The 13,169-nt window shown below is 34.4% G+C and overlaps 1 protein-coding gene and 1 pseudogene across 1 annotated transcript; both read right to left on the bottom strand.

The window, feature by feature from the left end:
* Positions 1–805: 805 nt before the first annotated feature.
* LOC120212640 (40S ribosomal protein S15-4-like) lies at positions 806–2,372 on the bottom strand. The gene is made up of 4 exons (XM_039210872.1): positions 2,299–2,372; positions 2,066–2,214; positions 1,898–1,955; positions 806–1,167 (listed from the first exon to the last, which is right to left on the bottom strand). Exons 1-4 carry the CDS (start codon positions 2,299–2,301, stop codon positions 919–921), a joined length of 459 nt encoding a protein of 152 aa, XP_039066803.1. The 5' UTR covers positions 2,302–2,372; the 3' UTR covers positions 806–918.
* Positions 2,373–3,074: 702 nt separating this feature from the next.
* On the bottom strand, positions 3,075–9,889 carry LOC120212716 (annotated as a pseudogene).
* Between the last annotated feature and the right edge of the window lie 3,280 nt (positions 9,890–13,169).

Here is a 13,169-nt window from a genome sequence, read left to right as displayed (position 1 = left end):
TGTGAGTGAATCGGTGAAGATTTTTACTGAACAATAAAGGGAAATTTGTAATCTCTTATTTTTCTTTTATATTTGACTTTTGGTCGAAAAAGAGAAATCACGGAATCAGAAAAGAAAGTAAAACATGGATGGTTCTATGCATTGTTTTTCATTTTATTTTACTTTTTACTTTTTAGTATTTGGAATGGCTATGATGTGTGAACTTGTTATTTTAAGTATTTATTTACTTTTAATTAGTTTAAAGTATCTATAATACCTTCAAGTTTCTGAATTTTACAATTATAATAACTGTACTAAATTCAGTATAGTGAATGTTGTAATAATAACTTTATTAAGGTTTTTATAATAAATGTCACACACAGATATGCATTTTTTATTTTATAGAATAAATTTATAAATTATCATTAAATTATGCTAAAATAACTTTTTGAACATTAAACCTTCAAAATTAAAATTATAAATATTACACTTTTGATTTTATTATATAAAATGAGAAATGTGTCGATAGTTACTATTAAAAAGATGATTTGGCATGTTAAATTAATGGTTATCAAGTATTTTCCTTTTCTTAAAAATATGATTATTTTAAAAATGCTATCGCAATCTTTTAACAATGAGTGACCAAAATAAAATCAAAACATAATATTTGACAATAATTTTGAGAAAAATAATGATCAAAACAGATCCAAAGTGATAATAGGTTAGGTGAGTAAATGTGTAGTTTACCAAAAGGAATAGTAAATGAAACATTCCTAGCCTCTCTAAAATATGAGCAAATGAAAATCTCCGAAATCAGAATATGATATAACATAAAATATGTAAAATTTTGATTTGGCTAAACATACTAAAAGTGGAGCAGGCACAATGTCTCTCCAAAGTAAGCATCAGATCAAGTTTTTGAAGATGCACAAATGAACATCATTTCAGAGGAATGAACCTAGAAGAATGAGTAGCACCAATACCAGGTCTACCATGCTTAACCGGCTTGTATGAAATTGAGAACTCAGCAAGGTAATGGCTAATCATTTCAGGCTTGATTTCAACCTGGTTAAATGTCTTGCCATTGTACACACCGATAATACTTCCGATCATTTCAGGTACAATGATCATATTCCGCAGGTGGGTTCTAACCGGTTCTGGTTTCTCACCAGGAGGGGCCTCTCTTCTCTGATCCAATACATGAAAGCAAAATATTAGGACAATATCATTCGAATGATCAAGCACTCATGCATTCAATCAACACTACATTGTGTTCTTAATCAGGGTTGACTGATCTTAACAAGCAGCCCTACTTATTAAACAATGGATCGGAACAAGGAAAATTGAAAGGAACGTGAATAAGGAAACGGCAAATGAAGAGCATATAGCTATCATGCATGCAACATAGATTCATAGTTGGCAGCCAGTAGAATAAAGACATTAGTCGATACTAAATCAAATCAGAAATAGATTTGAAACATATAATCAAGTATAACCAAGGATTAGATTATATTCAAGGTTTCTGCACATAATTTTAACATAACAAATGTAATCTGCTTCAGTAGTCAATTTATCTATTAGGATTTGCTACAATATTCATTTCTAAAGAAAATTGACTCTCCAACTACCATTGGAAACATAATGATAAAATTTGATACATGGGTCAGATAACCCTTGCATGATAAATTCCCTAAACATATCTTTTTCACAGCATAAAATAAGAGTTTTTTTTAATAATCTGAAGTGACTTAACAACACTCCCTTTTACAATTGAGGTCAGTTAATGGGTTCGATATAAGCGTTTCATGTAACACAATGACAATTAGGCTTCAAGCAAAGCTCCAATTTTCTACAAAATAAACTATACATTCCCCAGTAACTCGAGAACTAAAAGTGTAGAGTCAAAAGATTAAATTACCGCCTTGCGGAGTTTCTTAATCAAAGCCATGGGCTTCCTCTTGAGACCCCTTTGGAACCTGAACTCACATAAAACAATATAATATAAAATAAAATAAAAGCATTTCATATTTTGCAGTACAAACAAGAATAGAAGCCTGCTAAAAATGAAGTCTGTTTATCTTATTACCTTCTACGAGCACGAGCAGGGAAGAGCTTGACAAGCTCATCGGTGGACATATCAAGGAGAGCATCCAAATCAACGCCTCTGAAGCTAAATTTCTTGAATGTTCTCTTCTTAGGCACTCCGGCGGCCGCCACCTCTGTCTCCACGTCCGCCTATAAAAGTTTCTCATTCACTGTAAGAGAGAAGAAGAGAAAACAGAGTGAAAAACAAGAAGAAAAGGAAAAGAGGTAATTTACCATGATTGGAAGCTTAAGAGTTCTGAAACTGATGCAGTGGCCGGTAGGGTTTTTCTTTGTTGATTGTTTTTGTACAAGTTTTTATATACATGAGTGGATCTCTTCAAGGGCCAGCTTGAGCTGGGCTCGGATAGCATTTAGTAATGAAACAAATATTCTTTATTTAAATTTAATTAAAAATAATACAAAAAAGAAGAGTTATTATTTCATTTTACCAATGAACTCAAGTAGGCAAAACAACAAATATGTCTACTTGAACCACACTTCTCAATATTTTTTGTATGTCGTGTGAACACACAAAACTATATAAATACTTTAACATGACATATGTAAATACAAATAAATTTTGAGTTAGAAATCGATCTATCTAAGATTTGAGGGCAACATTTATGGGATTGGGCTGTTGGATTATTTGCCAAGCTTCAAGTGAAACCTGTTTTAATGCAAGATGTTAAGAGAACTCATAAGATAGATGATAACTTGATGACCAAGTAGAGTGGAGATGTCCAATTTTGAGCTTAGTAAGTGTGATATTTCCTACTTCAAAGGTTGGTTGTGCATTCCAACAGATAACGAGTTGAGGGAGGAATGGATTCTTGGAGAGGCCCATAGCTATCAATCTGTTCGGCATTAGTAGCTTCATTTGCTTCACAAATCTGTTGCTAATTTATTGTAATTAATATAGGATATTATTTTTCCAAATATACAACATCTACACTTGTAAATATACATATTCTGATTTTACAGGTGCAAACAAATCAACAACTGAAACATAAGGTGCCGATAATCCTAGCATTCTTCTTTCTTTAACTACGATTCCGATTGTTCTTCAGATGGGATCTTGCCACCATTTCTTGCAGTTGAATGCAACCATGCCATAAGCTCATCTTGGAAGTTGCATATCTAGTTTTGGTCTGACTGCTCCATCGAGAGGAATACAAAAAACCAACCACGAGTTTTGTAATCTCCCTACAAAGTTGGGAGTTTTGATCTTTGACACCACACACTTGATTATTTCTTAATCAAAAATAGAATTTTAATGGATGCCAATAACTACTTCCATGTAGTCGATACTAGCTACGGAAACAACGTGATTAACTTATACGAAGAACAGGAACTACAATACCTGATAAGTATGGTGCCTATAGCCCTAACATTCTTCTTTCTTTAACTTTCATTGCCAATTGATCTTCAGATGGGATCTTGCCACCACTTTTGACACGACACACTGGATCTTTGCAAAAAATGGAATTTTAATGGATGCCAAAAACCACTTCTATGTAGCAACGAAAATGTTCAGAAATACCTTGAGCTTTTATTTAGGTGAAGCGGTTATGAATGCTTATGATTACTAGATTGAAAATAAAAGACAATGAACAATCAAAGTTGAGTCATAGAAAAAGAAAACTTCCGAGGAAAAAGTGAGTAGTCACTGGATCATCAAGTTGAAAGCTAGTAAATTTACTTGTTGCTGACGACCATAATTCATGGTACAGGGAAAGAAAAGGTTGTCATAGGTTACATACAAAGAATTGCAAAATCTGCTGCTGATTTTGAATACGATGTTAAAGAAAAGATAGAAAAATGAAGCCGGATTTCTACCTCAAGAAAATCGTGGTTGGAGATGTATTGGCTTTCAACAAAGCATTTGATTCCCCCTACATCAACAGATATGGAATTCTTGGAATTTTGCTGTATCCCTAGTGTGTGTGACACTGTGTATTTAGAAGGTAATTAATACATAAAAATAAAAGAGAATGCAGGGAAAATGTCTTTACATGAATTATATGCATCAATAAGTGCATTCAAATGAGACAGCAACTTAAATAACAACATGCACATAATTTTAGTATTAACAGAATCGCAACCAAATAAGCACGAAATACGACAATCTGCTTAGTGTCATACCGGATATGCAGGCAACATAATAACCAGTTCCTCGTAATCCTTCCTCCCGTTTCCCAAGCCGCAAACGCAAGAAGAACCCTTCAAGATGCGCGATTGATATTTGTGAATTCATACACCTGAAGTTCACGATGCATTAAAAAATCAAAACAAAGGATTGAGCTTTCGGTAATAAGGCAATGTCAGCATACAACCCCGCTCCAACAATTCATATTCAATTCCCACTCTTTTAGGTACTTCATAGGCAACCCTTTATGGCCCAATAAGCAAAATTTCAGACAGCACAAGTTAAGAAAGTGAAATTACCAATGAAAATGATGGTCTACTTACTTCAGGATATCTGTCCGTAACAAACGAAGCAATCTAACAGCGTCAAAGATTGCCTTTGGCCTATCTGAAACCTGATGATTGATCGTATTACCCCAAGGTGTCATCTGATCTTCTTTCAACTCATTTTCCTTCAAACTGGAAGACACATATTTCTTATCCACATTTGTGGTTGATCTCATTTTGTCCGCATTAACCCCATAACTAGTATTGGAGTCTTTCCCATAATCGATCCCAACCTGAATTGTTCTTGGAGCTATAGCTTCTTGGCTGTATTCTAAAAGGTTCTTATTCTCTTCAAATCCTGCAGAACCATGCTGTTCACTGAGATTAGCCAAAGAAGCTCTACAGGTTGATTGGTGTTGACTTCTCGATGTGGTAGGACATGCAACAGCCCAATGATCAAGCCCAAAGCATCTAATGCACAGACGAGGTACTTCCAATTTATTAGAAGACTTCAAATTCCTCATAAGATCTTCGATCTCATTATCGGATATCTCCGGACAACATTTCAAATGATGGTCTTTTCTTCCACAAAAGAAACAGGTGATATTTGAAGTTGTATTGTCCGATACACCAGAAGGCATTATATGTGTTTGAGGGCATCTAATCTCCTAGCAAAAAGAGAAGCCATCACTTCTGAATCTTTTATTCTAGCAGAGGGTAAAATAGGGCTCGCATTACATTTGGATTTCTGGTCATTTTGGACAATAATTTCCTTGAACCCAACAGATGCCTCAATGTCGGTATCAGAAGGTAATTCTTTACCAGAACCGATTAGTGGCTCTTCGACGCATTGCCGCTTAGCCTCCACAATCTTGAGGTCGCTAGAAACATTCACATTGGAGCAGGGAGTAATCTTCATGCAGTCACATGAGCATTCAACAGCACCACTGTTATCATGGTTCGGCAAGAAGCTTGAAGACTTCGGAGTAAACCGGCTTATCCACAAGTTCCCTAGAAGGTTGCTTTTGTAACCAATGTTATGAACCGTCTTTCCTTCAGATGGTGTGTCGGAATCGATGTTCTCAGAATTCATCGCTCTACGTTTACCCAAGAAAGAACTAGAACTTGCTCTGTCTTTCTCCACTTCCACTGCCACGTTGCATGGATTCTGATTCTCTGAAGAATTTCCCTCAGTGCTCTTACCGAGAGATAAATTCATCGATGAAATTTTCGGCTGGGCTGGTGAACCTGCTCTGCCACCAGAAATTGGTTCTTTGAATCTTTCATTTGATAGCAGAAATACTTTATGCAAGTTAAAATTTTCTGCATGGCAGGGCGATTGGAGTAGCATCAATGTCACAAATCTTGTCAGTTTTCTCGACTCCGGTTCGGTAGTGTTCATATTGTGGTGTTCCTTGGACCTTAGTTTTTGGTGAATATACTGAGTGGAAAATTGATTGAAACCCAATATTTCTGCACGGAGGATCTTGGTTCCTATCAGTTGCATCAGGATTCTTGACAGGACTCTCATGTGACTGGTTAGGATTTGCAACAGTAAGCGTCAAAGATGGCGCCTTATCTTTCGATTTCAAAAATCCTTTCATCATATTCGATATCCAGTTCATGAACGAGCTGTCTTGTTTTACAAGTGATGAGGAACAAGGACTTTCACCCATTTGCCTTTTCACCCTTTTTCTCCCCACAATCAACTGTTGCTTGAAGCCCCATTGTTTTTTGCCTGTGGAGAATAATCCAGCACTATTACAACTTTCAACACTTTCTTGACTGTCATCCTCTTCTTGTGACATCAGTTTAACATCTCCATCATATAAAGCATTTTCCTTCCCTTTTCTTCTATACCTAAGGATTCTGCTGTCAGTCGGAGAATGTTTATCACCAGATATCTCCTCCAGTTTTATCTTCTTATAGTGTTCAACGTTCTTTTCAGCTTCAGACACAGATTCTGAACTCGAAGCCGTACTTGCAAAATACGCATCGTCACCTACCAGAACTCGCAAATTGTTTTCAGCAGTTGCCTCCAGTTTTTCCATAGGCAAAAGAGTAGAAGAAACGTACCCCTTCATCTTACTTTTTCCCTTTTTATCCATTAATGAAGCTGATTCATCTTGTTTTCTACCAGGGGATGTTGAATTTTTCGCTGGTGGTATAAATGCTTCATGTTTGTTGTCAGCATAAACTTTAGATGCCAATACAATCTCCATTCTTGACAGCTGCACAACATCTGGTTTCCTTTCATCTGTTTTTATTAGAAGAGAACAAAATATATTAGTTTACAAGTCAATTCTGGAGAGGGAAAAGGAGAAAAAGATCAACTCTATCCAAATAAATTAAGTCTAAAAAAATAATCCGCTTAGCAACAAAGAGAAGAGATAACATGTCAATAGTTCTAATAATCATATATGTTCCGGAATTCTGTGTATGTGCGTGTGTGTCCATTCAAGATGCCAAAACAGTTTATCACGGAAAAAAACCATGTTACTTTCTCAAGGTACTAAACAAGTGTAAAAGACAGTATCATGAGGCACCTAGTGGACGTGGACCTGGAAAATTGTTTTTGATCGCGTCAGCTATTTCGGCCACTGGGGTATTGTCTCGACAAGAGAAATATGCTCCTTTAGAATCTACCAGATCATTCTCTTCAAAAAGATTTTCATCAGATTCTCCTATCTTTGGGTTTAGATCTTCTCCTAAGTCAGCAATTCCTTCAGAAACTAGAAAGAGAGTTTCTCGACAGTTAAAGAGCAAACGGAACAGAAAGTTGCAACAACATGAAAAAATAAAATAAACAAATGAATTATACAAACTTGACGTACCTTTGGAAGTATTATCATTATCTGTCTGCTGTTCATGACACAATTTGATGGTATCATCATTCCCAGAAGATTTGTCCAAATCAACTATATTGGCAACTTTGGGATTCATATCATGAAACGTCGATACGGATTTATGGGAAATTTCTTCATCTATAGGCTTGTCATCACTTGACCTTGTAGATGCATCAGTTTGTTGTAGTGAAAAAAACATATTGCTTGGTCCTGCACCCCAAACAAGGGAATGTTTTTTTATCAGCAAAGCTGGACTCAGTACATTTGAGACTGAGACCTTCCCTTGGAGACCAAACTAATTCTGACGGCGGGTCGGTGGCCACAAATGTCTCATCTATCCTTGAAGCTGCATTTGCACCTGCACCGAGATCATTGCTCGATCTTCTCTGAATGTCGTGATTGGAATTCCCCAGAGCAAGTCCTAAATCAGTCACTGGTTCTATGTTCTCACTCTCGAAGATCATTTTTTGTTTGATAATCCCTTCAGTTTGGAATCCTGAAATCTCAGGAGAGTTAATGTCAGGTCTTCTTGCCGTGATAGCATATAGAATTTGTGTTGCAAAAGAAAAAAAACATTAACCATTCTCTCAAATGCATTCCCGAAAGCAGCTTCGATAATACTTAAAACTTTAATTGGATCTCAAAGATAGCAACATGATACACTCTTTACTTTGCATTTAGGTACCTCAGGAACCATATATAAACTAAGAATGTAGAAGAGAAGATATTATAGGAAATTCATTTATTGTACGAAATTCTTTTTCCATTCTCGTGGAGAGAATAGGACAAGCAGAAAGCTGCAGATTAACTTTTGAACTTGAACAAGTAAATGTGCATGGCTTACATGTTATCGTGTTACCCGGACTTGGGGTTAGTGACGGATAAGGGTTGTATCAGAAATGAGTATCCTGAAATCTCAGGAGACTTGGGCTTACATGTTATCATGTTATCAATAATTATTCAAGTCTACAGAATCAGGTGGATGAGGAATGGTATCTACAATCATCGACACCATCCCAAGAGAAGATATCATGCAAAAAAGACCAATTTATATCATGCTGACAATCACTCTCTAATCGACTCCACGAATATCAACTTATGGAACAAAATTATTCAAGTTTTTGCAATAAATTCATGACAAAAGAAAGTTAAACACCAATAAGAAAATCCATATCAAATGCAGCTCTATCATGGAAATTCAATAGTGAGCATTATAATTTCATTCTAGTAATTGAATGGCCGTCAAAAGGTATAGAAAATCAAGCTAGATGAAGATACAGAAGATCATAATCTTGTCCTAGATTCAGCACAATGGTGCAGGATATATGTTTACTCTTCTCACTGAAACAACAATCAAATTCCTTCACGAGAAATTATCAGTTAATCAACATTAATCATATTCCTTCAGCACTCAATCAATGCATATCCAAGCTCTGTAGCAGTGTGGTTCCTTAATCCTAATAAATGTTATCACTTATCAGCAATGCAAATCGGTTAGGAATAAGGAACGAGAATTGGAACCTAAATTGCTATCTCTATGAAACATAAGTCAATGCGGTATTCTTCTTCAATTCGCTGAGTAGAAATGAAATACAATTTATTGGTACGCAAAACATTTCTTATTGGAACTTAAATATATCATTTTTGAGTTTACATAAATACATAATTCTAAATAAATCATGAAGTTTGTGATTTGTTTGTCTTACTCAATAATTTTATAATGAATATATGCTACTTGGATCGTTAGTCTTACTGAACTGGATTTCTAGACGTACAAATTCAAAAGTTACATTCACAAGGGCGATAGCAATATCTAGTAACAAAGATCCTCACCTCACACACTATTTAGCAAAGAATAACAACGAACATTACAGAGACTAATGTCTTAACCAAAATCGTTCAGTTTAAATTAAGGGATCATACATTCAAGCAAAGATGGCATGTTCAACATAGAACAGCAAGCATTGATTGACAAGGTATTTTTGCTACTAAGAAACCAAATTCATGGAAACGATATCGCTATCGGCGCAATTCAGGCGTAGGTTTGGTTGAAGTTAAGCTTGGCAGTTTTCACACAAATTAGCTCTCTTAGAACTCACTCCTCTTACTTAATATAAGATGAAAATCAACATCTAAAAAACAAGCAAAAATTCCTATTAATTTCATTGAAAATACCTTCATAATAATACGATCCAAACCTTGAATGGCAAACAGATGAAAAGATTCAATGCATTGAGATAACAAATTTACAACGTAAATTAGGCAGTAATTTCTTATTTTAGTTTCAAGTCCCGAAGCATCAAGCATAGGCAAGACATGGGCAAAAAATCAAGAAAATTAAGCAAAAAGGAAATATAAAATATATAAGTAGAGAAAAATGCAGAATTCAGACTGCAAAAACCATCGAAAATTTGAGGGGGAAAATCGAAAATATACCCGAGTGAGAAAAAAGCCTGATCTATGGAGACCCACATACCTCTTGCACCCTAAATCCATGGAAAACATAGCTAATTCCTTTTTTGCAACTTTTTTTTTATAATTATTAAAAACCCAGAAAAGGAAAATTACTATTTCTTTGTGAGTTTTCTTCGAGAATGAGAAAAAGGGTAGCTTTGAGTTAAAAGAGGGAACTTGTCGATGCCATGCGGCCGGTTTACAACAGTTTTACATGAAGCAGACTGTCATGCTTTTCGGTAATTAGATTCTCCCGTATGAGGTTGAGGACTTGCCACGTGGAATCGTTGCATTCCAATGGTTCAAGTCAACTTATGCAAGTCAACCACTATTAATTTTTGGTGTCATGAAAAGACTGGCCTTATTTGCACGTGCCAATAATTTTTGGAGTTCTTCTTTTTATAATTAAGGGAATAAAATTCGACTTAAAATATTATTAAATTACTTATCTAATTTGATGTTAAAAATTCAAAATTTTACTTAGTTTGATTTGTAAATTTATAAAATTGTCTCGTCTCGAAATAAAACTCAAGTTATAAAAAGTCGTGTTCATCCACTATGTATAATTTATACAAATAATTCTAAAATTTTAATAATTAGTGGATGAGTCGTGTCTATTAAGTATGCTTGATATATATATATATATCATATAAAAAATTATATATGTATATTATGTATGGTCATAGAAAGTGGTTTAGATTAAAATCAATTAGTATCATGATACTATAAATATTTATAATTGAATTAAATATAAAATCAAACTCGATTAAAAAAATTCAAATAATTTAACTTATAAAATAATATTTATCCATTTAAATAATTTAAAAATATTTTACTCGACTAATCCAGCGCCTACTTCCTCTTATCTATTTATTTGTTTTAAATATTTATATGATATATTAATTATTTTATTAGTTCCTTTTCTTAATATATTATAATACTCTAATTAGAAACATGGATAAACCAAAACCTTTTTTGCCGTAGAATTCAAAACCTCAAAACTAACCAATTTTTTTCATCGAAACTACCACGGGAGACGCACCAGTAATTTGCGTTTGAACACATAATTTATTAGAAAATTTCACTGTTTCATCGTGTTCTTTGACCCTGCACTGTGTGCTCCCTTCGCAATCAGTTTGATCTTGCTTTTTAATGAGAAACGATGGTCGTGTAGAATTTCGATTTGAGTATAGTTTTGATATTCCTTTTAATGGTTTTAATCAGGTGCACGTCTTACCGTGCTATAACTGTTTTAATTTCATTTAATAAATTATCTATTAAATTTGAAACTAATTAAATGTTGATCGATGCCATGGTGTTATCTCTTAATCTGTGTGTCTTTATTTGTGTTACTGTAATTTGTTTTTTGAACTGCATAATTTATTGATTTGTTATCAAAAATGTTTTTAAACCGAGTCGAACTCAAAATTTCAACTCGAATCGAACTCGAAAATCAAATTGATAATTTGAGTTGACTCGAATAACTCAACTCGAAATTGAAGAAAAAATGATTTTTCGAACCGAGTCGAGTTTTGCTCACCCCTAGCTAAGTAACCCCGAGCTACACCATGATGCTTGCTTTTGTTGTTGTTAAAGTGTATGCAAATGTTAATAACCATACTATGAGTTATTTGTGTGGCACTAAGTTTGTGAGCTCAGCGTATGGAATATGTTTTCGTGCATAAGTTCTTAGGTGTTAGTCGAGGAGCTCATCACCAAATTCAAAACTTCCAAACTCTATCTCTTATCAGAGTACGTCTCGAGTATTGTAGAGGTAATATACTATCATAGACCCTAGATATTTATTTATTTGAGTCGTAAACTATATTTTATACTCATGTATTTTTTGAGATTGTTATCGGGAGCTCCATCGTATTTAAATACTTAAATTTTGTAACTGTCATATATTCTGGTATCTTTATTACGATTGTATGTTATTTTGGCTAAATGTTTTAAAAAATGGTTAGCCACATAGGTGGTTCTATATGACATTCTAATCTTATGAATTTTGGGTCGAACCGGATTAGAGTGTTACATCTAGTGGTATCAAAGCGTCAAGTTCAATCTTTCTTAGGACTCGCGGGTTAAAGTCGTTAGTTGTCGATGTAGTACATTTCTCTAGAGTATCAATCGTACTTAAATGTCTGGCAATGGAAATGTTGACTCTTCTCCTTTCTTAGAAAATTATAGGATATGGCAGACGATCTGTAACACCCCCAACCCGAATCCGACCTGGATCCGACCTGGATCTGAGTCTGAGGTGTCACATTGACTTTTTAAAACATTTACTTGTATAAAATAGCTATACAATTCAAAGCTTATACAATTCAAATCTTTTAAATACATGCCAACTAGACTTTTATACCATAAAATACATTTAAATCATCTGTTTTCTGATCTGAAACTTTGTAAGGAAAAATACTGACCTGACTTGCACCTCAACAATCCATAAGCTTGTAAGAACCTGCTTGTGAAACACTCACACGCTAAGTCTATGACTTAGTGAGGCAAATAAATATATAATGTAAAATCTAACTTGTAATCTTGCAGGATGTAACACCCCAATCCGTATCCGACCTGGATACAAATCCGATGTGTCACATTGACCTTTTAAAACATGTAATTGTATAAAATAGTGAGTAATTTAAACTTTTATAACATATAAATGACTAATTTACATAAAATACATTTCCATTATTACAAAACCAATCAGAGCGTGCATATTTCACTTATTTATTTACATATAACTATTTGTTGAGTTAATCGATCGACGGAATTAGCCAAGAAGGATGTGAATTGGCAATTAAAAATTCGGTGGAAGCTTTTGTAGAAAATTGAAAAGATTTGCACATCGATTTAGAGTGGTTCGACTTTCTCAATCAAAGTCTACGTCCACTACCTTAGCTATCCACACTAAGGATTTTCCAACAAATTCACTAATTTGTTCTTTCTTTTGAGGCCAAAGAGATAACCTTACAACACCCTCAAGAATATACCCCAATTCTTGAGAACACTCTTTTCCCAAAGAGAAGATTACAAATTTGCAAACTTACAAGGAAAACCTCACAAGGTAAGATGTTTGCACAATTCTAGAACAATAAAAGAACACTCAAAGATAATTACAAATGAGCACAAATGGTGTTCTTGAAAGCAAAATGAATATTGAAAGGAAAATTGGCTTGATTTGCACAAACTTGATGTTTGATGCTTTCTCTCTTTTTTCTCTATGATTTCTTGTTGATCAATGGCTTCAGAACTTGTTTAAATACACCTTGAATCACTTCTGAACGTTGGGGATGAGTAGTGAAGATCATATAGCCGTTTTAGTGTGAAAACAATTAATAAAATAGTTTGGAGCGTGGGGGGAATCGGTTCCCTAAGTGTAAAATTCAA

This window comes from Hibiscus syriacus, unplaced genomic scaffold (genome assembly GCF_006381635.1).
Source record: "Hibiscus syriacus cultivar Baekdansim isolate YM2019G1 unplaced genomic scaffold, ASM638163v2 tig00110015_pilon, whole genome shotgun sequence".
Classification (NCBI taxonomy): domain Eukaryota; kingdom Viridiplantae; phylum Streptophyta; class Magnoliopsida; order Malvales; family Malvaceae; genus Hibiscus; species Hibiscus syriacus.
Note: the sequence above shows the minus strand (reverse complement) of the source record. Positions and strands in the feature narration are given on the sequence as shown.